Source organism: Phocoena phocoena, chromosome 11 (genome assembly GCF_963924675.1).
Source record: "Phocoena phocoena chromosome 11, mPhoPho1.1, whole genome shotgun sequence".
NCBI lineage: Eukaryota > Metazoa > Chordata > Mammalia > Artiodactyla > Phocoenidae > Phocoena > Phocoena phocoena.
This window is the reverse complement of record NC_089229.1, coordinates 51,222,430-51,249,972: the sequence shown is the minus strand read 5'-3', so window position 1 is coordinate 51,249,972 and position 27,543 is coordinate 51,222,430. Positions and strand designations below refer to the sequence as shown.

Sequence of the window (27,543 nt, the reverse complement as noted above, 5' to 3'; positions counted from 1 at the left end):
GGAAGAGCACCTCTTATACAGCTGAGAGGGAGATAAGGATGTCTGTGGAGGCAGGGGTTTCCCTTTATAGACATGTGTTGAGTACAAGCACCAGGCACTGCGTAGGCGCCCTGGCTACAGACGTTAGTAAGGCAGAGTCCAGTGGGGAAGATAGGCTGGGAAACAAGCAGGACAACGCGTGGTAAGTGTCGTTTAGAGTTATGCTCAGGGATGCTGGAAACAAAGAAGAGGGCATGAGGCCAGGCTTTCCAGAACAGGAGAGGACAAAAAGTGAAAATGGGTTTACACCTGAAATAGGAGTCAGGGACACCTAAGGACTGAGATGAGGACTATGGTGGGACCAGGGTCTGAGACAAATATGAACCTGGATTACAGTGGTGGTTGTTGATAACCGTGGTTGTAATAGTAAGTTTTCTGTTTTTATGATTATTGACTTGGTTTGAGCATCAGCTGAAACTTTATTTGGGAATACTTGAGAAAATGAATTTTTATGTCAAAGGAAGCTGTCTCCTGCTTATCCTTTGCCTCTTCCTCCTTTGATGACTTCTCTTGAAGCTAATTTAGGTAAAGAAAGCCACCGCTTCCAAAGGTGCTTTGGTACCCTGGCATAATTTCAAAGAAATCTCCTTTCCCACTTAGTTAACTACATTTCCCCAGGAAAAAAAAAAAATCTTCTCTGTCAATGTAACATCCTTTAACAGGACTCCTGCTGGTTGGTTCTTGTCTCTTGCTGTGGCAGCTGTGAACATATATACTATTGATTGTTAATGTGTGATATAAATCCGACTGGAGCATGCCCACTAATTGGTTTGAGAGCTAGGTATAGACAATGCTGTCTTATAGTAGCTTGTGTAGATAGGCCTAGTCATAGGGTTAATTCTGCTTGACAGCACATCAGCAGCATCTTGAGAGTAATTACCCAACAGCAGTTTTCCCACAGCCGGACCCAGAGCTTCAAAGGCTTCTGAATTTACAACCAGTATTAACCTATATCTGAAACATAATGTTCCCACAAGGGCTCACATTTTTTTCTCCTTCTTATTAAATGTATGGGGTTACTAGGTTCATTTACTCTGTGAAGAACTTAGTGAAAAATTACTTGCTGTTGAATAATTGCAAATCTTGAATAATAAGTAAAGAAGATAATTTTAAATTTGAGTTTTTATTGCTTTATTATATTACTGAAACAAGTTAATCTGTAAAGATTGGGTGCTTTTATTTTTAACATAATTTATTCTCTTTCTCTCAAAAACAAGCTAAAAAGTTAATATCTTTTCCATACTGCGCTATCTCTGTGGACATGTACATATTTAGAGGACCTAGGGTTATGCATGCATTTAAAATGGTTGAAATAAATACGTATTTACATCTTAAAAAGCTGTCTTACTTGTTGATGCATGCACTGAAACTTAAAACTATTGCATCTTTTTTCCTCCTCATAAAATCAGTTATTGTCTAACAAGCAATTTTTATATCATAAAAAATTTCTTTCTCTTTGCAGGTCAGAAACCAAATTTGACTCTGGTTCAGGTATGTTTACATTAATAATGTTATTCTGAGTATATTTTATTTACATTATTCTCTGAGGAGTAATGCATCAGATCAAGAACCATTTTGATTTTAAACAGACTAGGCAGTCTCTTTTCAAAACATGAACCCCACCTCAAAGCAGGGCTGTTGGCTGCTTGTGGCTGCTTGGAATCATAACTTGAGGTGGTGTTCACGTTGGGATTCTCGATAGCTCTGAAATGAGTATTAAATGCTCTGTGTCTGCAGAGCTTCATTTTAAAAGCAAAGGAGGGGGTTGTACCTACTCATTGCTAAAAATAGAATATTATTCTCTCACTGGACAAAGCATCCTGGGTAATTTAAAAGTTCTCTGCAAGTGACTTGTCATCACATATGGGTAACAGATACATTTAATCCAGCAAACTGCAGAGGGTTTTAGCCAATAGAAATAGATATTTGTCTATGACTTGCTAATTTTTAAAAATTTGTTTTGTTGGGGAGGTGGGTGATGGAAAATGAAGGTCACCTTAAGCCATTATTTTGTATCTATCAAGACAGTCTCACAAACAGTGGCGTATCAGCCTCATTAGATGTTTTCTTCTCATTAAGCATGAATATAGCTATATAATCCTTACATTTGACTGTGTCTTTGTGTCACTCGCTGAGATGTACGTGCTTCATAGTTTCTGACGGTGTTTGCAATTAAAGCACAAAACTACCTCATGTTCAGTACGAAGGAATGACGCCCTTTAGTGAACTGTTATAGATAAATAAACATTAATTTTCAATTTCAGGAGAAAATAGTTTGCAGAAAATATATAACTTATTGAATTTGAAAGTAACATTCTTACTCTGGTTTGAGTTCCACTACGTTTTAACTTAAAAGTTTTCGTTTATTATTTCACAAAGGGACCAAAGACTATGTATTCTTTTTGATAGTGGTGTTAAGGAGCCAACATGCTTTTCTTCTTCAAAACCTGTATCTTTCTTTTGAATTTCTCCAACTTGGTGAGACCCTTTAAATATGAAGTCTGTACATTTGAGTTAACAATTTTACCTAACTTGAGAACTGTGATTCCAGAAATCTTTCCATTCTGTGTGCTCCTGGGCTTCTGAATCACATGTGACAGTGGTAGCATAAGATAAACATTTGGTTTACAATGTTGACGATATGGAGACTAAAGGCATAATGGCATTGTATCCACTATTTGACTTTTTTATTGACTCATAGGAGGCGACTCAAAATGGTGTAAAAAGTCTTTGTCATTTTTTAATAGTTAAAATATTTAAATATAATAAGAGATAAATGAAAAAATTGAGAATGAATTTTTATATGAAATTGCATATCTTTTTAACATTGCCAGTCAGTCATCAAATATTTATTTAAAAATCCACTTTGTTATGATCAAATTCCTTAAGCATCAAGTCAAAAACTGGTTTTAGCCTACAGGGTCTGGAATATAGCTTTTAAAAATGAAAAAGTCTACTAGGTTCATTTCAGAGGTAAAACCTGGAAATAGTGTATAAAACTGAAATATTAGGCAGCTGTTGTCAAAGTTAGAAAATTTATGTTAAATTTTCAAAAGCAAATTAAAGTGTGCTGCTAAATTCCCGTAGTGAGAGTTAGTATTTATCATGAAAATAGTTATAACATCTGTATAGGCACACATCTTTCACTCTTGTGACCAAAGGTTTTGTTCATGATTCTTATTTTTTCCAAGTCCTAATTTTTTAAAACGTCTTTCATGGACAACATCTGCATGTCTTTGAAAACTACAAAGTTTTGTGCTCTGAAAAATCTTATGGGGAATACTGATTAAAAGTTTATTTATTCTTTTAATTTTGAATCTAAATATGTTGTGGAAATAATTCAGATGGTTTCAGATCAAGAATCAGGTAATTCTTTTTTCTTATAAATTCTTTTAGCTTAATATCAAATGAGGGAATCATGACAAAGGAAGTTAGAAATGTATTCTTTGGCATTCTATATCATGCAAATTTTGGTTAGAAATGAGGTAGCATATTGGAACAATTAAATGTATGACTTTAATAGGTTCAGGTTCTCTATTGTTCATCAAATACAGAAAATAAACTAGCTCTGTTTAATGTTGTATACAACTGTAACATTGTTCCTGACAAAGTAAAATTTTTAAATGAAGGAAGATGCTGATCTTACTAAGAAAGAAAAAAAAAAGCCTTAAAAAAATAAATACTATGGTCAATGACTAGCCATAAAGGAAAGAATTTCAAAGTAAATATATATGTGTATATATATATATTTTTTTCAAGTAAAGAACCCAACTTATGCAGAGCTTACTGCATATTTGCAATTCGCAGTTTGTGTAAATGAGTTTCAGGCTGTGGAGTGAGATTCAGGAGGAAGGAAGGAAAGTTTTCATTGTCAGCACATGGTAAAAAATGTCAGCTATTGAATATATACCAAAATGATCAACCTAGATAGTGATTTAATTTTTTTCTTATCAAAATTGTATTGATTTTTTTCTACAAAACCAAATTCACAAACAACTTCTTTGCATTTTTTTAAAGTTTCAAAAGAATTTATAATTTCAACTATACATAAAAGTACAGTGTGTAGTAAATGAGCACCCACACATTCATTATCTAGATTTTACCGTTATCAATAATTTGCCATTTGTTTCAGTTTTCTTTTTCTGCTTTAATTATCTTAAAGTGAAATACATACATTTCATGTGATTTTTAAAACCTGAAAATTATAGATTGTGTTGATTTATTGAAACAGATCATTTTTTTTGAGGTTTTTATTTCTCTCAGAAATTTGAGTCACATACAAATTCTTATGGAAAGGATCTTGACATTACCATGTCCACATTCAGTTAGAGACGCTGAATGTTCTATTCATGTGATGAAGGTTAAGAAAAACTTTAATCAGAAGGTGCTGAATTAATTCCAATCTGAGAACCCCAGAATCGTCCTGTCCTCAAGATTAATTTGATGAAAATTTTAGCTGCCTTCTAGCTGTGTCCTCTATGTACTGAGTCGTAGCCTGATTAAGTTCCGTTTCTGTTGGTTTATAACTTAATCACCCAAAGGTTTCAGCTTTGTCAATTGAGAGCAATCAGCCTACCTTCTTTCTAAAGGAGTTTTAAGGGTTCCATTTTAATACTGTTTCCTAGCTGATGTACTAATGTTGCTTGCCTATGATCCTGTGTAGTTGGTGATTTTACTAATAGAGTAAAACAGACTTCCTTTTATGTTCAGAAGTAGCAAGAAGCTGTGCTCTTCTCCCCACCTCCCAAGAAGGGAAGTTAGTTGATGCTGGAGGAAGCAGAGCATTGAGTTTAATGTAGTGATTAAACATGAAAGCCATATATCAAATCTCAGGAGAAACATGCTTTTGAAAGAGGGAGAGAACTGTGGAGCATATTGCATGATAGGCTATGTAAACAGAGCCCTGGAGGTCAGTGTGTGGATGCAAACCAATTAAATAAAGAACTTACTGGCTTTGCTTTCTATCATCTGGATGGGGAGGATCACAAGTTAACATGCATACGGTTGAAGTGTAAACTTTGCTTGAATAAGCTGGGCACCTTTGGAAACTTCATTAACTCTTTCAACTCACTACTGAGGTTGGTTGGGTTTTGTTTTGTGTGTTGTTGTTGGTTTTCCTTCGAAAGTTAAAACAAAACCCAAAATATATGCTCTCTTGGCCTTTCTGTGCATACCTGTCAGCAGAGGTGCTAGTGAAGAGTAGAATGGAAGACAAAGCAAAGAATGAATTGCTGAAAAGACCAGAGTTGGCTGTGTAGTCAAATTTCAAGGAAGTGTACATGTCTTTTAAAAACAACCCATTTGGAAAAACAGAGCTCTCGCAGAATAACTGAAAAAATATGTTTTTCTCATATCCTGAATTCTGGGTATAAGGAAAAGATATAGTTGGAATTTACTAGTCACTATATAACATCAGGATATTGTTATTTCTGTTCTATTAAAATAGAATAGTTTTCTGACCAAGAAGAACATGAAGCCTATAAGTTAAAAACTGTATGTTAAGGACTGCCCAGAGTCTTAATTCTGTGGTCCTAACCTTCTCAGGCAATGTTTGGGTGAGAACATGAAATACCAAGTTAAATGGTATAGTTTCATGGTCCGTAAACATTCAAAACAAAGATTTTTTTTTTTTTTTTTTCTGTAGAGTCATGTTGGCTGAGAAAGTGAATAAGCTTATGTTTAGTGCTTGTTGATTCTGGGCTGCTTGGAATAGCAGTACTAAGGAAATGGGCTCATAGAACACAGCAACTCAAAGGTATAAGATTTCATGAAAGCAAATTATGGAGGATTAAGAAACCTAATGAGCGTGCTTTAGTGTGGAGAGTGGAGGAGAGAGCTCACTATTAAATAAAGCCCAAGAGTGTACAAGGTTAGGAGATCCTAAAAGACACGATAATAAAAGGCACAACAGAATATAATTATCCTGAAAGGAAAAAAAAAAAAAACTCAAAAACTCCAAGGAACAAAAAGCAGCTAGTGTCGCTTTTAAGATCTGTAGTTAAAAAGGAATCTACACCAGGGTAAGGAACTAAAAGAATATAATCAGTTAAAGCTTGAGGCAAAAACATATGAGGGGTGAAAAACAGAGTGGGCTGTTAATGGTGGTCACTAAGTTGAAGGGAAATAGGGAATTTGAACATAGTAGAACTAGAGTTTTGAAAGCTTATTAGCAAATGAGACCATCTGCCTAACATAGTAAGCCTTTCTCAAGAAATATTAATAAGGTAAACATTTTCAGATATTAGAAATGTGGGAATATGTTGACAATACTTTTTAGCTCCTACAAATCAATTTTGTTGTTTTAAAATTTCTTATTTTTAAAGTTCTCATAACAATGAAGAACCAGGAAATCAAATATAAATCTCTATAAGAGTATTGAAATCTGTCTTTGGGCATCCTTCATTAATAAGAAAATACTGGGCTCCCCTGGTGGCGCAGTAGTTAAGAATCCGCCTGCCAATGCAGGGGAAACGGGTTCAAGCCCTGCTCTGAGAAGATCCCACATGCCACAGAGCAGTTAAGCCTGTGCGCCACAACTACTGAGCCCGTGTGCCACAAATACTGAAGCCCACGTGCCTAGAGCCCGTGCTCCACAACAAGAGGAGCCACTGCAATGAGAGGCCCGCGCACGGCAACCAGGAGTAGCCCCCGCTCACCACAGCTAGAGAAAGCCTGAGCCCAGCAACGAAGACCCAATGCAGCCAAAAATAAATTAATTAAATAAATAAATTTTTAAGAAAAGAAAATATTGACTATTCATCTGTTCATTCATTTAGCATACATTTATCAGGCATACTCTATGCCAGATGCTGAGGCTATAGCTATGAACAGGGCGGGATACAATTCCTTCTCTCATAGAATCTTACAGCTGGTTGGTCTGTTATACAAATTCACATGGATTTCTTTGCATATTTAGCTGAGAAGGGCTAACTAGGTTAAATTTGTATCCAGATGGTGAGTTAAAGAACTCTTGATATTTAAATATAAGCTAATATATTTTAAGTTTTGACAAATTCACCTTTCCTTTCTTTATTCAAACCACATCACTGTTTTCTACTTTAAAGAGAACACTTTTAAGAGAACAGCCTAATAATGCTAATGGCTGGTGTTTAGTTTTTCTATAGCTTTTAATAAGGAGTGACATTTCGCATTTGATTATCATTAAGAGAGATTAACTTAGAAGAGAACAATGACAAATGTTTGTGGATACTATTCTCTTTACTTTTATTTATTTTTTAATTCATTCTTTTACTGGATCCTATTCAAGGTTGGCCTGGAAAATCAGGCAGTCTCTCCTCTATAACAATCTTATGGGATTGTGTAGAAGCAAGTGGAGGGGACATAGCCCTTCATCTCCTTTTATAAACTAAATTAAAGACCAGGAAGCAGCAAGGCATGTTGGCTAAGTACTGAGGTGCTGGAGCAGATAAATCTGAATGAAGTTTCTGTTTACTTCCAATAATTTTCAATTGGTTTTCTTGGATTTCATGTATACCATTATGTCATAGACGTAAACTGTATTTTCTTTCTTTCTTATTTAGAATTAAAGCATTTATAACTATAATTTTCCTTTACTAAAGCTTTAACTGAACCCCAGAGATTTTTAAATATTGTATTTTGAATACTTGCAGTTTTGATTTTCTTTTGGACATATTGATTAGGCAAGTTTTAAAATTTCCAAACTTTCTGCTTGCTACTTTTGTTAGTAATTTTCAGTTTCATTGCTTGGTGGTCAAAGAATGTGACTTTACCACTTTTTAGTAAGTCTGTTGTTCATTACTTATTAGAATTTTTTGGGGGGCCTAGTGGGTATTTAATTCTTGTTACTCTTCTGTGGGTGATTTGAAAACTATATTCTCTGCAACATAAAGGGTTTGATGCGTAGTTATTGGATCAACCTGATTCATTATTTTTATCATTATTTATTTGGTTTCTATTTTATCTGACAAGGACTTTGAGAGGAGAGACAATTTGTCATTCAGTGTTTTTTTACCTGAATTCTGCCTCTTTAGATATCACCATCCCTGAGTTGTCAGCTCCACGTGCTCTATGTGTTCTGGTGCTAGCCATCTTGCTTAGGTCATGAATTGTACTTGTTCTCTTGCAGAGAACATTATTCCAAAGCAGTCCCCATGGAAATGAAGGCTGCTCTAATTAGAAAACTTATGTTATTCCAAATTTATATGTGAAGCAAGAGGTTGTTTTACCACTTGTGAACACACGTGCTTGCCCCTTCCCTCTTGCCCTCAACACCACGCCATAGCTTTATAAGGAAAAAAGCTCTGAGCCGTCATATGATGCAAACCTTTGTTTTCCCCACTTAGCATCCTCCCCTACTCCTTCATCTGTCTGGCAAGATTCTGTTTATGTCTTAAGGCTCAGATCAAGCATTGCCCCCTCAATTAAATATAGTCTTCCTTAACACTCTCCCAAGAGTTAATCATCCCTTCCTCTGTGCAAACATTGGATCTTGTATTTACATTTACTATAGCATTTATTATCTGCTATAATTATTTGTGTGGATCCCTCTTCCTCTTCAAGTCTGTGAGTTTCTTGAAGGCAAGAATCATGTCTTACTCACCTTTATAACTTTTGTATCCAGTGCGAAATAGTCAATAAACAAAAATTCAGTGAGGTTGGGAGTCTTTGTTCTGTCCTCCAATTGTGGTTGAAATGCTTAACTAATGACCAAAGGATTATTCTCCCCTCCCTTAGTGTAGAGTTGTTGCTGGGAAGCGGCTACTCGGCCAGAGATTACAATTTCCAGCCCCTTTACATCTGTGTGGGGACATATGACTAATTCTCCCAGTGGAGTATGTGTCATTTCTGGGCTAAGCGGGTTAAGTATCCAATATGCCTTCCCACATCTCACTTCCCCTTTTGAGGTTACATCAGAGGTACATGTTGAACATGATGGCATCACAATACGGAAGGGGTCTTGGTTCCTGAGTCATACTTGGAAGAGATCCACTCAGGAGAGCCCTTCATCCAAGAACATCTTCATTGGCCTTTATGTAGAGGGAAATAAACTTTTATTGTAATAGGCCACTGAGATTTTGCCATTGTTTACGAGGGCAGCTAATGTTACATAGCCTGACTAGCTCAGTGCCTAGAATACTCCCTGGCAATAGTTGGTACTCATTGATTACTGTTGGACAAATGATAAAATTAATGGCTAGGGATTACATTATCTAACCTAAAGACGATCCTCTAAACTAATGATCATACAAATATAGTAGGTTCATAATATAGTATATTATGTTCTGTATAATCACTGGGCCTATCAGTTAGTGACTGTCACAATAACAAGGTGTAAAAGGACACCTTAGAAAGCAGTGACTTAAAACAACAGTATTTGTGCTCACATGTCCATGAGTGGGAGTGGGCTTGGGTGGGAGTTGGTTGACATAAGCTAGTCATAGGTTGGCTTCAGGTCTGCTCCACAAGTCTTGTCATTGATGATAAAAGGTAACAAGGCAAGCCCAACTATGCAAACATATTTCACGCCTCTGCATCATCCTCTGCTAGCAGATCTGCACCATAGCTAGATCTGCTAGCATCCCATTGGCCAAGCAAGTTGCATGTCCAAGCCAAAAGTAAAGGAGTAGAAAGAGCTATTTCCTTCCCACTTGTCATGCAGGTGTAAGTATCCTGTCTTCCCTCTAGTGGGCAGAACTGCCGAGTCACATGGTAATGGGTGTGGAGATAGGGAGGGGAGAGGAATAGGAGCCAAAACTTGAATCTACCGCATTAGAACATTATGTCCTCAGATCAGTTATTTAGTAAAAATATGTATAAAGTTAGAATGATTATATTTTTAAGTGGATCCGATTCTTTCTATATAATTGCATTATTTGGTAACCTAAGTTCAGATATGATATTAATGGATATATGATGAAAATATTTGTATAATGCTTTACCATTTAAAAAGTATTTTAATTAATCAAATTTGAGACTCACAAAAATCTTTGTAAGATACACAGGGACATTTTTACCAGAGAAGGACTTGAGATACGGAAAGGTTAAGTGATTTGTCACATAAATAGTAAATGGCCAATCTAGGATTGGACTTTAGGTCTCCAAGTTGCAAGGACTGTGTCCTTTTTATTAGATCATGAGATAGTTATTTTAATAAGCAGCTTTTGTTTTTAACTTTTCTATTGTTAGCTTTTTATTTTGGATAATTACTATGTTTAGTAACTATTATGCATTATAAATTATAAAATTTAATCTTTTATCAAACATAACATTGTGATTATAAACACACCTTAATAATATGAAGTGTGGTACAGATTTATAAATGATTACAATGTGGCCAGTTTGTAGGCCGTTGAAAATGTTGCTGGCAGTTTCCCAAGAGGCCTGAAAAGATAGTATCAATTGCCTTGGTGAACTTGCCGTGTTCTAGTATCTAGTCAAACTTTCAGGCTCAGAATCCTAGATGTTTCAATATCTCTCAGGGATGGACTCAACGTTGACAAACCCAAAAGACGGATGGATGAAGCTAAAATGCCACTGTATTTGTTTACGATGAGAAATATAATTTTCACATGGCTCAGGATACTTACATCTGCGTGATCAGTGTCTTCTTTCTCTGGTCAAGCTATATGACTCACAAAATCACCATAAGAACTCATTTTATCAATTAGTCAAAATAAATCATTTGTGTTGGGGCTGAAATTTCCTTACTATTGTATATTATCATCCTAAAGGCAGACCTACGTAGGGAGTCAGATCATATCCAGAAAGTGGCCCTGTTGAGCACAGAAAGAGAACAAAGGGAAACAGACAAGTTGAATGTTTAGCTTTATGAGTTAAAGTTAACATGAATTGTCTATCTCAAAATAGGGACGGTGCTGGCCATTGAGACCCTATTTAACTTGATATTCATTGGCTTCAGCTTCATCCATCCGTATAAAAGATAGTTTTGCCACTGGACCTGGAAAGCATAGTACAAGTCCATTACTTAAGACTTTGTTTCCAAGTTCTTGGAGCAGGAGATCATGTGTAGTAACTTTAGAACTTAAAATTTATAATTTACATGTTTCTTAGCTATTGAAGCGTATATTAAAATTTTAATGGTTTAACACACCACTTCAGCATACTAAAATTAAGATGTAGACCAAGGTCAATATATAGATCAAGGTAGAGAACATTTCCATTACCCTAGAACGTTCCCTCATATTTTCCTTCAGTCACTCCCCACTCCCCAGAGGCAACCACTATTCTGACTTCAATCACCATTGATCAGATTAAATAGAATCATACTGGGACATCCCTGGTGGCTCAGTGGTTAAGAATCCGCCTGCCAATGCAGGGGGCATGGGTTTGACCCCTGGTCCGGGAAGATCCCACATGCCACAGAGCAACTAAGCCCATGTGCTACAACTACTGAGCCTGTGCACCTAGAGCCTGTGCTTCTCAACAAGAGAAGCCCCCCGCTCACTGCAACTAGAGAAAGCCCGTGCACAGCAACGAAGACCCAACACAGCCAAAAATAATTTAAAAAAGAAGAAAGAAAGAAAGTTTAAAAATTAAGTAAATAAAAAATAGTTGTTTAATATCCAGGGTATGGATGTATAGTACAACTTATTTTTAAAAATAAATAAATAAAATAAAATCATACAGGATGTACTCTTTTGCACGTGATATCTTTTGCTCTCTGTAATGTTTCTGAGACTTAGCCATGTTATTTGTAAGTACCAGGAGTTATTGCTGAGTAGTCTAAGTTGGGATGCATATTTTGGTCCAGTTCTGGCTACCATTCATGCAGTTGTGTTTACTGTGAGTAGTCTCTGTTTCTAACATTCTAAGGCCCAGAATACTGTTGTTAATGCACTGAGCCAGTATGTAGACATTTTTAATACTTTGATTCTGCGTGGTCGGTCAATTGCCTGTGCACGTAGAGCACTTACTCTGCTTAAGACACGGTGAAGGATATATGAGTATGACACAGTTCCTGCCCTCATGGAGCTTATAATCTAATTGGAGAGGTGAGATATATACACACACAGTAAGATACCTTTGGGTGCAGGACAATATGAGTGGTTCCAGTAACAGAGTCCTAGTAGAATTTAGAAGAAGGGGGATTACTTTAGGCTCCGGTGATTGATGAGGGTGATTGATTCCTTGTTGGAGGTAGAACTTGGATCTTCAAGGGTAGAGTTTAGGTAGATATAAAGACGGAGATCATTTTAAATAAAGAGTCAGTTGAAGGCAGACACAGAGGCAAAGGTGCAAAATATATTTGAAGGACAGTAAGTAAACCAACTTGCCAGAACTGGCGGATTTTTGCTTGGGACTAATGGTATAGTTGGGAATCTATTACAGACCACAGGTTAGAGAATTTGGACCTAATTCTGTGGACAATAATAATAGTAACAATTGCTAACATTGATTGTATATTACTATGTGACAGACATTGTACTAAGTGCTTTATATTTACTAACTTATTTAATCTATAAGACCTATACATAATTATTTCCATTTTATAAATGAGTAGACTAAGGCACAGAAAAGTTGGCTATTTTGCTGAGATTCAGGTAGCTAGTAAGTGACAGAACTGGGATATGATCCTAAGTAGCCTGATTCTAGAACCCGTAGTCTGAACCATTATGCAATTTTTAAAAACCTAGAATATAAGTTGATACGATGCAAAAATTATGAATTTTTACTCATACATCCTTTTTCTCATACACGTGACACACACATCCACACAGCCACATGTTTGTAGAAATTTTCTCCCCCAGAAAGCAGATTCCGTAGTCTGTTGAGAAATGGATTTTGCTAGTGATGTATAGCTTTGATTTCTAAATGCAGGTCATCCCCCCCAGCACTAAATCACCTGCTGAAAAAGATATTTACGTGGAATTTGTTGTAAAAACATGATAGATGAAGAATTAACTGGCTCTAGAGAATTGGTCATTGTTTTGTTGGTGGACTAACCCCTTATTTTTAATATAGTTCAAAATTAATATAATTCAATTCATACAGCTTACTATAGTTTCAATAGGAAGTGAAAGTGCTTGCTTTATATTGATAGATATCCATCAAGTGGAATGAACTGGTGGCCCTCATCACCTTCTTTGAGGCAGTAACGGATTATTTGTCAATTCATGTTGATTGACATATCGTCCTCATTCCTGGGCAGAAATAAGATACATTCAACTACAAAGTGTAGAAAATTTTGGTATAAACACATTACTTGGTTACAGGCATAAAGTTTTTAACATTTTACAGCAGTATGAACTATTTTAAGGAATTAAGTATAAATGAAGTAGTAAGCAAGCTAGCAATCATTTGCTTATTATATCAAAATTGATATTAAAATACTGTAATCTAAAATGACAATGCTGGACTTCCCTGGTGGCACAGAGATTAAGAATCCACCTGCCAATGCAGGGGACACGGGTTCGAGCCCTGGTCTGGGAAGATCCCATATGCTGCACAGCAGCTAAGCCCGTGCACCACAACTACTGAGCCTGCACTTTAGAGCCTGTGAGCCACAACTACTGAGCCCGCTCGCCTAGAGCCCGTGCTTCGCAACAAGAGAAGCCACCGCAATGAGAAGCCCGCGTACCGCAACGAAGAGTAGCCCCCCGCTCGCCGCAACTAAAGAAAGCCCGTGCACGGCAACAAAGCCCCAACACAGCCAAAAATAAATAATAAATAAATTAATTAATTTTTAAAAAGATATCCATACTTTATAAAAAAATAAAACGACAATGACTTTTTAGTTATTTTTATGTCTTAAAAAAATTTTAGTACTGTCTTTTGTATTGTAGAACTATTTTATAGGAAAGAACACTTTACAAGAGTTTTTGATTTTTTTTTAATAAATTTTTATTTATTTATTTTTGGCTGTGTTGGGTCTTCGTTGCTGCACACAGGCTTTCTCTAGTTGTGGCAAGTGGGGACTACTCTTTGTTGTGGTGCGTGGGCTTCTCATTGTGGTGGCTTCTCCTGCTGTGGAGCACAGGCTCTAGGCGCGTGGGCTTCAGTAGTTGTGGCTCGCGGGCTCTAGAGCGCAGGCTCAGTAGTTGTGGCACACGGGCTTAGTTGCTCTGCGACATGTGGGATCTTCCCTGACCAGGGCTCGAACCCATGTCCCACGCATTGGCAGGCGGATTCTTTACCACTGCGCCACCAGGGAAGTCCCTCTTTTGATTTTTAAATTAATTTTTCCTGGATAGGAATCAAAGACGAACAGATTAAAAGTAAATTTTTGCTTGATGACCACTAGTCTTTTAGTGAATTTTCAATATTTGTGTTTTGGAGAGTCAAACCCTGTTCCTTAATTAGGAACTTAAATGGTCAGATATCTGGCCTATGTGGTGATCAAATGTTGCAAATTAATAATCTTCCATCATAGCTGTACTGTTTTTTTGTTTTTGTTGAAATTAAAGACATTTAACTGATATATATTAAAGACATGTTTTTTTTCTTTTTTTGTAATCCGCCTTCCTTCCTAGTTATCATGTTTGCTTCTTTTGCTCAGTCTTCATTTTCTCTTTCTACCTGTTTTTAAATTTTGTTAAAAATATTTATTTATTTATTCATTCATTCATTCATTTGGCTGTGCCAGGTCTTAGTTGCGAAGTGCGGGCTCTTAGTTGCAGCATGCAGGCTCTTAGTTGTGGCATGCGGGCTCTAGTTCCCTGACCAGGGATCAGACTAGTGCCCCCTGCCTTGGGAGCGCGGAGTCCCAACCACTGGACCACCAGGGAAGTCCCTATTAAAGACATATTTAGTCTTTCACACAGTAGCATGTGGTAATGTTTGTTGAATAAGTGATGAGTGAATGAATGATAAATGGAATGATGCTGAGTTTTGCAAAGAAAAGTATTTTGCCATTTCCAAAATAATCCAGAATATTTATCGCTTAAATATTTTTCTTCAAAAAATGTACCTATAAATTACCTTGCATCCAAATCATTCACGCTATTGATGGAACACCGTTATATAGAAGGTGAGATATGTAAATGACAAAAAGAAAATTCGATAACAATGAATACGTTTTACAGCAGAACACAGCAACACAAAACACCAATGCAAAGATTTAAGTTTTGTAGCCTATCAAATTAGTAAGTCTCAGGCTGCCCAGCCAATCAAAAATAGTTTGAGGTGCTATTCTAACGTACTAGATTTAAATTCATTTCTATGCTATAATATTCTATTAAAGCAAATTCATTTTTTCCCGTGTGGTTATATACTAAAGTGAAATATACTTTTATTGTACAAATGAAAATGGCATTGAAACTCATTCAAATGTAACATCAATACATTAGCGTTATCTTTATAGGCATTTATTCAAATTTATTGCATTTTGTGGCTTGCTTTATATTAATTTTGATCTACATATTTGCCTTTTAAATTACACTATATGGAAATTTATTCGATTCATTTTTTATCGTGACCTGCTTCTTAGTTAGTATACTCCATAATTGTTTAGATATGTGACTTTTGCTGATTTATTTATTGAGACATTTGTTGGTTTTTAAATTCTAAGCAATGTACTAACATTTATTTTTCTAGCTGTATGATTTTATTTTGGGGGGGATTGTAGAAGAATACTGCATATCTACAACTTAAAATTGCCTTTGGTTTCAAGTATATGTGTTAATATATAAGAGAACTAAAATTTCCCCCCAAAATCTAGTTTTAAAAGCATTTTAAATTCATTCATGATGAAATACAATTTTTCCCCAAAAGTTTTCTGTGTAAAATTAGTATGCATTTTATGTAACCTGAGAATTTTATAAAATTTTATGAAAATACGGTCATGTCAGATGTAGAAACAGCTTCGTAGAGCTACACATCATGATGTTTTGTTAAAATGATATAAATTTTTATAAATGAATAAATTAATAAAAAGGGAAATTTTAGTGCCAAATGAATACCATTTCATCAATTTGGAAGTTTAATGTAACCATGCTCAATTCCACAGTTGTTTGTTGATTGTACACTCAGGTAAAGCTTTGCATGTTGCCCTAAGCAAGCTATTTGTTAATTATTTTAAAATAATTTAGTATCTAACAGAAATAACTTGCAGCGTAGAAATAAACTACCATTAGGGTATTCTTACATGACTGTGATAAGCAGGGAAGAGTCACCTCTCTCTGCTACTTGTTTGTTTTGTAGTTAACGAGGGCAAGGGAGGGAAGCTTTTGATGATTTTGTGCTTGTGTGCCTACACATCACCTAAGGAAAAAATAATCACAGACCCCAGTATCAGTTTAATTATGCAGTTGATTTAACTGTTGATTCAATAACTAGTTACTGTTCATAATATTTTAGTATTTGTAAACTTGGTGGCATGGGTGACAATAGAGTAATGATAAATGAATATGTTTTCCTAAAGTAGGAAATTATATAAGTGAACAACGATGCTTTGTTAGTGGGATTATTTTAAATGTAAAGATATGCAGCTTAATAATAACCAACTTTATTACTTAATAGACATGACTATAGATTTGAGGAAAATGTTTAAAGACAGCTAAATTATATTTTTACACATGGTTAATTCTAATCTTTCTTATAACCAATTTAAAAAATATATTTTTATGGTTTTTCAAAAGACTGTTTTGTAGAAATCCAAAGTATATCATGTCTTAGCAATTATTTTTTTAACTGCCTTTTAGAAATTCCCCAGTTTGAAAAGTAATTAGACTAATTCTCATCTCTGTCTTGTAACCAGTTTATAAAAAAGTAATTTTTTATATTCTTTCAAAATACTTCAAATTTATCCATTAGAAATCTAAAAGACACCATGTCTTACTTTTATAAAGTGGTGGGTAGGAACTTACTTCTCTACTTTATTCTTCTTACTGCTAGATTTAATAATCTTTCTCTTTTGGCATGATTTTTCAAGAAGGTATTTTTCCAATTCATATGAATTTTGATATATATGATGTGTCACCACACAAGTCATGGGTCTACATAACAGAAAGATGAAAGCGTCTATATTTATCTGTTACCTGCATTTCTCACTAGGAGTCAACAGAATGGTTGTATATGAGATGATCAGAAACAGGAAAGCTATGGTTTAGAAAATGTTTTAATCTGTTTCAAATAACAGCAGGGCAATCTGGTAAAAATGACATGATTAATGACTGAAGAAGATTAAAATATTTTCACATTCTGTTTTTAATGACCACTATACTTAAGTTTCTACTCTAAAATTTATAACTACTAAAATATTACAGAAAGAAATATATCCTTCATAATCCACTGGAAGTTGTGTTTTACCTTATCAAATTGTGCCTGCTTTTTAACCAAAAGAGCATAAATTAAAAACAAATTTTAACTAAGATATAGCTTTTGTGCTATTCTTGAATATATCCATTATATTCTTGAATATATCCATTAATATTTATTAGGTTAGGTTCAGCATAAAAGAGCTAAAATTATTGTTTTCAGTTAGGCAAGGTAACATTTCAGTCAATATGTAATTTTAAAATTTACTTTTACAACTAGGCAGATCCTCATCATTTGGAAGTAAGTCATTTTAGGGAGTTTAACTACAAATGTTTTCTATATGTATAAATAGGTGGCAAATATAACTATTAATTTTGGAGTTTTGCCAATTGATTCTAATTGTTCTGTCTTTTTTAATCCAGAGATAATGATGTGTATTCAGCCTCTGTAATATTTACCTAGAGGAAGTCTTTTTAATCCCTCATTTTGCTCCTTCAATGAGGTTATGCGTAAATACTACATAAAATGGCAAATGGAAAAAAGTCTGTTTTGTCTAAAGATACCATTCATCTTAAATAAACACATCAGTCTGTCTTTTGAAAGCATAGTGATACGAGTTTTTTTGGTGGGAGAAGGAGGAGGATGGACAAGACCAAAGCAAAAATATGTTGCAAATTATATGAAGTGTTATTAAATCCCCTTAAAAATTGGATAAATTTTTCTGATTGTGTCTAATTAAGGGAATCATCTCACCCGCATCCCTACACTGTTCCTGTGCTTCTTAATTTCTATCACCACTGGTGTACCATTTTTTTTAAAACATGCCTTGATTTCTGATAAAAATCTGAAGCTAACTTTTAATCAGATATAGCACAATTTTCTGGAAAACCATGTATATGAATTTATAATTCCATATAAGGAAAGGAATATGTTACTTTATTTTAATTATTTCTAATTTGGAATGCCACAAAATGGAATAAAATAGCTTTATTTAACTTCCATTCCTATGAACTCTTTGGGGTCAGAGGCTCTTTTTAATTCCTCTATTATATTTATCCCCAGCACTAGGCACAATTAGGTCACAAGTGATGACTGAATAAATGTTTACTAAGCTAATGCCAAATGAATTAATCTTTAATTGCTTATATTCGGTTAATTACACTTATTTTGAAAACCAGTATATTTGGTATTGTTCCTGACAGACCTTGTCTTCTTTTTATTATGCTTGCTGTCCTTGTCCTTTTCCTTCCTTTTTTTCCATTGGTTGCATCAATTAAATTTTTACTCTTTTTAAAAAACTTTTAGTTATAAGTTAAACATAGGTTTCTATTTGTCTGTTAATTTTAAGAAACATATTTGACCTTGTATTTTTGTTAATGTTGGGAATTAATTAAAATCTATAACCTCCTTCCGTTTCTCCCAATATAAGAACTTCAGTATTTTTTTTTTTTGTCTGTGTTGGGTCTTCATTGCTGTGCACTGGCTTTCTCTAGTTGTGGCTAGCAGGGGCTACTCTTTGTTGCGGTGCGCGGGCTTCTCATTGTGGTGGCTTCTCTTGTTGTGGAGCACGGGCCGTAGAGCGCGTGGGCTTCAGTAGTTGTGGCACGTGGGCTCAGTAGTTCCAGTGCCTGGGCTTCAGTAGTTGTGGCGCATGGGCTTAGTTGCTCCGTGGCATGTGGAATCTTCCTGGACCAGGAATCAAACTTGTGTCCTCTGAATTGGCAGGCGGATTCTTAACCACTGCTCCACCAGGGAAGTCAAGAACTTTAGTACTTTTAATTTGTCTCTGATCCCCATGCCCTTAGGCTGCCTCCAATCTGGAATTTTTGTAATAGTTTTCATTATGCCTCTACTTTCTTAAAAATCATTTCTTAAGCATGTTATTAAGTGTTACAGCCTTGTTGGTAACTGCTATTTAGAATTAACTATTTAATTTTACCTATATATTTACTCATCACTGTTTCTTGTGTCCTGATCTTCCTTAGATCTATTTTTCATTTTGCTGTAGTACTTCTTTAGGTATACTTTCAGAAATGGTTCTAGATAGCAAATTATGCGAGTTACTTTATATGTAGATTATTTAATCTCACATCTCCTGATATCAAAAAGGATTCAAGGCAGAGGACATGTTGAGCATTTTTTCAAGTGTGGAAGCTGGTGAAGAGAACGTATGTGGTTCTAAGATCTTTGCGTGTGCTTCCATTAAGGGTGGACTTTTTATTTTTCTTTTATATGCTAAACGTTTTTACAGGTGTGATTTAAATTTAGTTTACAACTCACTTGCTAAAAATTTCTTCTTAGAGAAAAAAAGGAATTTGTTATGTATCAAATACTTAATAAGCATCCTTTCAATGTAACAAATATGGAGTATTGAGGAGGAACATATTAAATACAAGACTTGGTAAAATGTATTAAAATATGCATTTTTCATGTTATAGCTTAAATTTGGCCTTTATAATTCTTGTGTTTTGTTTTAAGAATATTTTTAAATTAAATATATGTAAAGTAAAATGGAAAGATATATTATTATCATCTTTGATCAAATTGGAAGACAAGTTGCACCACTTTTTAAATACCATTATCTATTTTTGGATACTTAGCTAAATTAACATATTAGAGCAATTCAAGGGATGAGAGGATTTCACTTTGTTTTTTTTAGTTCATAAAGATTAATGTGGCAAAGACCTTTCATGTCAGTTTTGTTGTAAGAGAAGGAATAGAATTATCTGTTATGCAGATATATGTGCCTTTAATATAGACTGTATTTTCTGATATTTTTCAGTCTTATCTCATTATTTCAACTTTTGGGTTTATTTATGTAAGGCTATTGTAGAGCTAATGGATGACAGGATTATAGTACAACATTAGTATCTCATTTTAAAAGCATTCAGTGAGTTAGTTTGACACAACTAAGGATATAGTTTGAAAATGAAGGGCAATGAACAAAGGAAAATAAGGGGGAAATTTGGCAATGTGAATAAATAAAAAATAAAATAAATGAAAATGAAGGGTAAATAGTCTGCATGCTTTTAGTTTTACTGTGAAATAGCCCTCCAGAAAAAAATGTACCAATTTATACTCTCACCAGTTGTATAAAGTATTATTTTTTCTTACACTGACCAACTCTGGGTATTATTACTACCTTCCTATTTTCTTTACCCATCTATAGGTGAAAAGTAGGATCTCATTGTTTTAACTTGCATTTTTAATGACTAGAGAGAGTGAACATTCTTCTTATGTATTATTTATCATTTGTAATTCTTCTCTTGTGAATTGTTTGTTAACTTTGTGTGTGTGTGTGTGTGTGTGTGTGTGTGTGTGTGTGTGTGTTTGTGGCTGGATGTAAGAGCCGGGCTTGAGTCAGACAGACCATCATTTAATTCCTGGCTCTTTTTTTTAAGCATTGTGTACTTTGGGGCAAGTAATGTAATCTCTCTGAGCCTACTTTCTTCATTTGTAAAACAAGAATACTTATAATACCTACGTCAATGTTATGAGGACTAAATAAAATAATATATAGTTAAAGCCCGTATCAAGTGTTTGATACACATTAGTGATTCTGCTGATTAAAAAAAGGATAGTGCATTAAATATTTTTCTGAATAGATTGCTTGATGTTTAACTTTAAGATCTTTTTTCCCTACACAAATTAAAAAATTTTTATTAGTAGCATATGTCAGTCCTTTCTTTTGTAATATTTGCTTTGGGATTACGTTAAGAAAATTGTTCTTCACACCCAATATTATAAAAATATGATGGAAATATTTTTGAATGTGACTGAGTTGTAAATGGAATCATTAATTTTAGTGACTCAGACTAAGAAAGTAGACTGATTATACGATTTTTTATTTCTTTGGGAAAATATTAGCTTTTACTCTTGTCAAAAAAATTCAGAAAACATTAATTCACATATTTAACAAGTTATTAATTTTTATTTTTTAAAAGGTTTTGACAATACAGTCCCCTGGATTATTTGTATATTTAAGAAGGGCCTAAGCTATTTTATACAATACCTTTGTGTCCATTAGAAAATAGTGCTGTGCTTACGTCACTGAATTAGAAAAAGTCCCCTTCTCCACCCTGCCACCCAACTGCAGCTGAATGACTTCTCTGAGTCAAGGTGAGTACACAGGCTTGGGAGTGAGGGGAGCATGAGCTAGAGTTTAGCTTCCACATGACTCTTGCACCAGGTTCCTTTTGTACTGCCCAGATGGCCCCATGTTTCAGTGTTATCATAAAATGGCTCCTGAAGTCAGATTAATTTTGAGGAATTAATGACTGATTTATCTAGAGCCACCTGCATAATTCAACTGAATTGAGTAACCTTTTATACCAGTAGTTTTATTAAAAAAAAAAAAAAAAAAAGAAAAGCCTTTTTGTTTGAATATTGTGGGCAAAAAATAAGAGAACACTGACACGAAGCATACAGCCCTCTATTCTTCTACCCTGGGTATTAATTCATGTGTTCTTAAGGGTTGATTTCTTCCTCCCAATAAATAGTGATGTTAATGACCCATCTGAGGCCATGTCTTTTTGAATGTTTTTCTTGTTATGGGAAAATCGATAGGTATTATGTTGTGTCTCCGGCAAAATGTGCTTTGCAGAAGTCTCACCCTCTAACACTGCTTAACCATCCCATGGTGCTCCTTTCTCTTAACCCTGTATTCTTCTGTAGCCCGTTATTCATGATTCTTTCTTGCTAGCCTTGCAGCCATTATCTGCTTTGTTCTTTGGCACTCTCATTCCATTGTAAATACATTCTTTTTTATCCTCAAATCTCTTCACACAATGTTTTCTTCATTTTCTTGCTTTGAGATTTGTCTCTGTCACAAGGTCCTTCCTGCAACTGCAATTTCCCCCCACCCCTAGAGGCAGTGTCGGTAATAGCTCCTCATTACCTCCTTCAAAGCCTCAGTTTTCCTTTCTCGTGTGAAGAACTCCTCTTTTGAGGTTTGTCATCTTATTCAACCACTTACTGCCTTTTATCATTGCTGCGATCTATCAGCGTTGGTAATACCCTTCATTTATTGAGGATTTTGGCTTTCCACTCTAATTCTTGCCATCCTCATGGGCCATTTCAGTGACCATGTGGACAGTCCAACCAACAGTCGGGCTTCTTCAACCTCAGTGTTCTGGCCCCTTCCTTTTCGTCCCAGTCTACTATGCCCCTCATTGTTTTACTTTCTTCTCCATCCATCCTAGACTCTATAGTGACCATGCTGTCATTTTTGCCAGTACCCTCTGGGTTCTGGATTTGTTTCCCTTATATTGAATTGTTCCTTCACCAGGATGCATGGCCCTGCTAAAGGAAAGAGTATAATTATTGGATAGTTGCCACTAGAGATTTATGGTCTCTAATTTCAGATCACCTCTTGACACTATTCTGCAGTCCTTCTACATCTTTATCACTTTTCTCAAATCCCCTTTTCTACACCCATTTTTTTGGTCTCAGCAATAATCTTGCTTCCTATTTCATAGAGAAATTTGAGGCTACAAAGCTTGAGTTAGAATGTTAGATGAGGAAAGAGAGGGACTCACCAATGAAAGATGTGTGGGAACATTAAAGGAGAAGAAAGAGAGCCAACTAGAAACAAAGGAACCAACTGATCTCAAGCTCATAGGTGGTAGGTGCACATCAGTGTTCAGTAGGTTGTCCCATAATAATTTTACTGAATATTAATACTGACAGCCAAAATATTGTTTAGCTGAAAATAAGAATGGGTTGGCTTCTTTCCCAGAAAATGTGATTAGTAATGGTAGTGTGTTCCTCTTCAGGGGGTAGAAGCAACTGTTAGTTAAGTAGAAATGTCTAGGATATATGCTTCTAGCTAGAACCTTTTAATTTTTGACTTTACATATATAGGTTAAACTTACTGTGTGGGTCCTCTGGCTCTGTCCTTTGCTCATAATTCATATTCATATAAGTGATACTATCATATCAAACACTGGTCAGAATATGATACAGAGAACGTTCTCAAAGAGATGGATAGGTTGTGTGTTAAAAGTTCATTTGTAGGTTGGTCGTTTTGAGCATAGAATGCCTTTTACTATAGAAAGAACCTAATAGAAAAATTAGATTTAAAGGCCAGTTCACCAAACATGTTTAACCTATAATGTACTTGAGAATACATAACAGTTTCAGTAAAAAATTTATTCACAATTTTAGGTTGGGATGCCAAGAATCAACTTCCCATTCCTCTATTTTATGGCATTAAAAAAAAAAATGATTTCTCTCAGCATTAAGCTCCTACAGGAGTTTCCAGCAGTTTTTATAGATGATTCAGTACAAGGTTAGCCTAAGCTAGTGAGTAACAACAGAGGAATTAAAATGAATGCTTTTGGAGTTGTGGAGATTGAGGAAGCATGAAGCCAGGGTGCTGGAATAGTTGTCAACATGATTGTGGAAGTTATATAGGATCATGAAAACTTGGATTGGAGAGAGAAAATTTGAGCCAGGTGCTAAAAGGAAATGGGAGGCTATCCCAGGAATCTATAGATGGAGGGAAGAAGAGGCTAACTGAAGACTGCAAAAGTAGAGTTTCTTAGGCCTGAAACCATAAAACTCCTAGAAGAAAACATAGGCGGTAATCTCCTTGACATTGATCTTGGCATTAAATTTTTGGATCTGATTCCAAAAGCAAAGGCAACAAAGCAAAAGTAAACAAGTAGGACTACATCAAAAAAGGTTCTGCACAGTAGGTTGAAAATGCAACCTACTGAATGGGAGAAAACATTTGCAAATCATTCTATCTAGTAAGGGGTTAATATCTAAAATATATAAATAACTCAGTTCAATAGAAAAAAATAACCTGATTAAAAATGTGCAGAGGATCTAAATAGGCATTTTTTCAAAGAAGACATACAGATGGCCGACAGATACACGAAAAGATGTTTAACATCACTAATTATCAGGGAAATGCAAATCAAAACCACAAAGAGATAATCACCTCAAACCCGTTAGAATGGCTGTTTTCAAAAAGACAAGAAATAACAAGTGTTGGAGAGGGTGTGGAGAAAAGGGAACCCTCCTGCACTGTTGATAGGAAAGTAAATTGGTGCAGTCACTATGGAAAACAGTATGGAGGTTCCTCAAAAAATTAAAAATAGAACCTCAATATAATCCAGCATTCCACTTCTGGGTATTTATCTGAAGAATATGAAAACAATAATTCAAAAGCATTTATGCACCACCGTGTTCACTGCAGCATTATTTACAATAGCCAATTATATGGAAACAATTTAAGTGTCCATCTATGGATGAATGAATGAAGAAGATGTGGTATAGATATACCATGGAATAGTACCCCCCCATAAAAAAGTAGGAAATCTTGCCATTTGCAACGTGCGTGGATATAGAGGGTATTATGCTAAGTGAAATAAGTCAGACAGAGATGAATACTCTATGATTTCACTTATGTGTGGAATCTGAAAAACAAACAAAACAAAGTAAAACTCAGATACGGAGAACAGATTAGTAGTTACCAGAGGGGAGGGGTTGGGGGTTGGGCAAAATGGGTGAAGGGGGTCAGTTGTATGGTGGTGGGTGGTAACTAGATTTATTGTGATGATTACTTTGTAGTCTATACAAATATTGAATTGTTGTGTTGTACACCTTAAACTAACATAACATTATATACCAATTTTACCTAAAATTTTTTTTTAAAATAACCTCAATTAGAAAAAAAAAAAGGTAGAATTTCTTGAGCGATGAAGCTGTAAAGAGCCTGTCTGATTTTCCAGCCAAAGTAATCCAGTTACCTACACCTGGAATTATTTACACTGACTTTAAGCCCAACCCTAGCTTTGGATACCAGATTCAGTTTCAGTTAGAGGAGTTTTTCTCAATCCTAGCCACTCATGAGTTATCTGAAGAACTTTTTAAAAATATATGTGCCTGGACCCATCCTAGGCCAATTAATTCAAAGTCTCTGCAGTTGGGGCCCAGACGCTGGCATTGTTGTAAAAGCTTCACAGGTGATTCTAATGTGGATCCAGGGTGGAGAACTGCTGGTTAGAGTCAGAAGTAAGTTAGACAGGGTAGAAACAGTGGGTGTCTGTTTTATTCACCGTTATACCTCTGCATCCAGCATAGGAAGAAAGGAGGGAGGGAGAAAGGGAAGGAGGACAGGCATCCAGATTGAAAAGGAATAAGTAAAACTTTCTCTGTTTGCAAAGGGTATGATCTTGTGTATGGAAAATACTAAGGAATCCAGTAAAAATCTTTTAGAACTAATAAACAAGTTCATCAAGGTTGCAGGGTGTAACACCAATGTACAAAATCAATTGTATTTCTGAAAGAGATTGTAAAGCTTAGTTATCATTTCTTCCTTAAGTGTTTGGTAGAACTCACCAGCGAACACATCTAGGTCTGGTGCTTTCTGTTTTGGAAGGTTGTTAATTATTGATTCAATTTCTTCAAAAGATATTAGGCCTATTCAGATTATCGATTTCTCCTTATGTGAGTTTTGGTAGATTGTGTCTTTCAAGGAATTGGTCTGTTTCATCTAGGTTATCAAATTTGTGGACATGGAGTTGTTTGTAATATTCTTTTATTATCCTGTTAATGTCCACAGTTTCAGTAGTGAACTTTCATTTCCAGTGCTAGTAATAGCATTCAATGCTATAAGTTCCTTCTAAGCGCTGCTTTTACTGTATCCCACAAACTTTGATAAGTTGTATTTGCACTCTCATTTATTTAAAAATATTTTAAAATTTCTCTTGACACTTCTTACTTGACCCATGTGTTACTTAATAGTATGTTGTTTAATCAACAAGTATTTTGGGGATTTCCAGCTCACTTTCTGGTATTGGGTTCTAGTTTAATTTCATGGGATAACAAATAAAGAAACAGGTGGTCCGAGGCATCGGGAGCATGGGAAAAAGTAATTGGAAAAAAGTGTTGTTCTGCTCAGAGCATAAATAAGGTACAGATCTCAGCACATTCAAAAGGTCACCAAGTGGACCCTCATGCATGCCCAGTTGAAGGGTTGGTCTATCCAGTCTCAACCAGCTTAGATCACACTAGACATAGCTGACTCCAAGTTCCTAGCAAACAATTCGGTCAGGTGTCTTATTGTTTAGGCTGCATGCTGCGTCTACAGGTCTTTAAATGACCTTGATTTTTGAAGCCAGGTGAAATGTATTTAACCCACAGTTTCAATACTATCAAACTGAATTCAACAGCACATTAAAAGCATCATATACAATGATAAATTTACATTTATCCCTGGGGTGCTAGAATGTTTCAAGATAGGAAAATCAATAAATGATATAGCACATTAACAGAATGAAGGATAAAAATCATATGATCATCTCAATAGATACATAAAAATCATTTGACAAAATTCAACATCCCTTCATGATAAAAACTCTCTAAATTTGGTATTGAAGGAATATACCTCAACATAAGGAAGGCCGTATATGACAAACTGACAAGTAACATCAGACTCAATGGTAAAAGGTTGAAAGCTTTCCTGCTAATATAAGGAACAAGACAGGGGTGCCCACTCGCATCACTCTTATTCAACATATGCTGGAAGTCATAGCCAGAGCAATTAGGCTAGAAAAAGAAATAAAAGGCATCCAAGTCAGAAAGGAAGAGGTAAACTTGTGTCTGAGTTTGCAGATGACACGATCATACATAGAATATAGTCTTTAGAGAAAACTCTAAAGACTCCACTAAAATAACTGTTAAAACTAGTAAATTCAGTAAAGTTGCAGGATACACAATCAACATACAAAAATCAGTTGTATTTCTATACACTAGCAATGAACTATCTGAAAAAGAAATAAAACAATCCCATTTACAATAGGATTAAAATAATAAAATACTTAGGAGTAAATTTAACCCAGGAGGTGAAAGATCTGTATACTGAAAACTATATGACATTGATAAAAAGAAGTTGAAGAAGACACAAATGAATGGAAAGATATTCTGTGTTCATGGATTGGAAGAATTAATATCATTAAAATGTTCGTACTGCCCACAGTTATCTGCTGATTCAATGCAATCCTCGTCAAAATTCCAATGGCATTTTTCACAGACGTAGAAAAAACAATTCTAAAAATTGTATGGAACCACAGAAGACCCCAAATAGCGAAAGCAATCCTGAGAGAGAAGAGCAAAGCTGAGACATCACACTTTCTGATCTCAAACTGTATTACAAAGCTGTAGTAATCAAAACAGTGTGGTACTGGCATTAAAAATAGACATACAGACTAATGGAACAGAATGGCAAGCCCATATATAAACCCACACATATACGGTCAACTAATATTTGATAAGGGTGCCAAGAACAGACAATGGCAA

General features: G+C 35.2%; 1 protein-coding gene across 2 annotated transcripts in view; it reads left to right on the top strand.

The window, feature by feature from the left end:
* Positions 1-27,543, top strand: part of MSRB3 (methionine sulfoxide reductase B3) — a 162,597-nt gene that overhangs the window by 82,345 nt on the left and 52,709 nt on the right. For both annotated transcript variants that reach the window (XM_065887644.1, XM_065887645.1), the window contains exon 4: positions 1,502-1,530. In XM_065887644.1, coding sequence (XP_065743716.1) covers positions 1,502-1,530 — 29 coding nt within the window. The remainder of the gene's footprint in view (positions 1-1,501; positions 1,531-27,543) is intronic.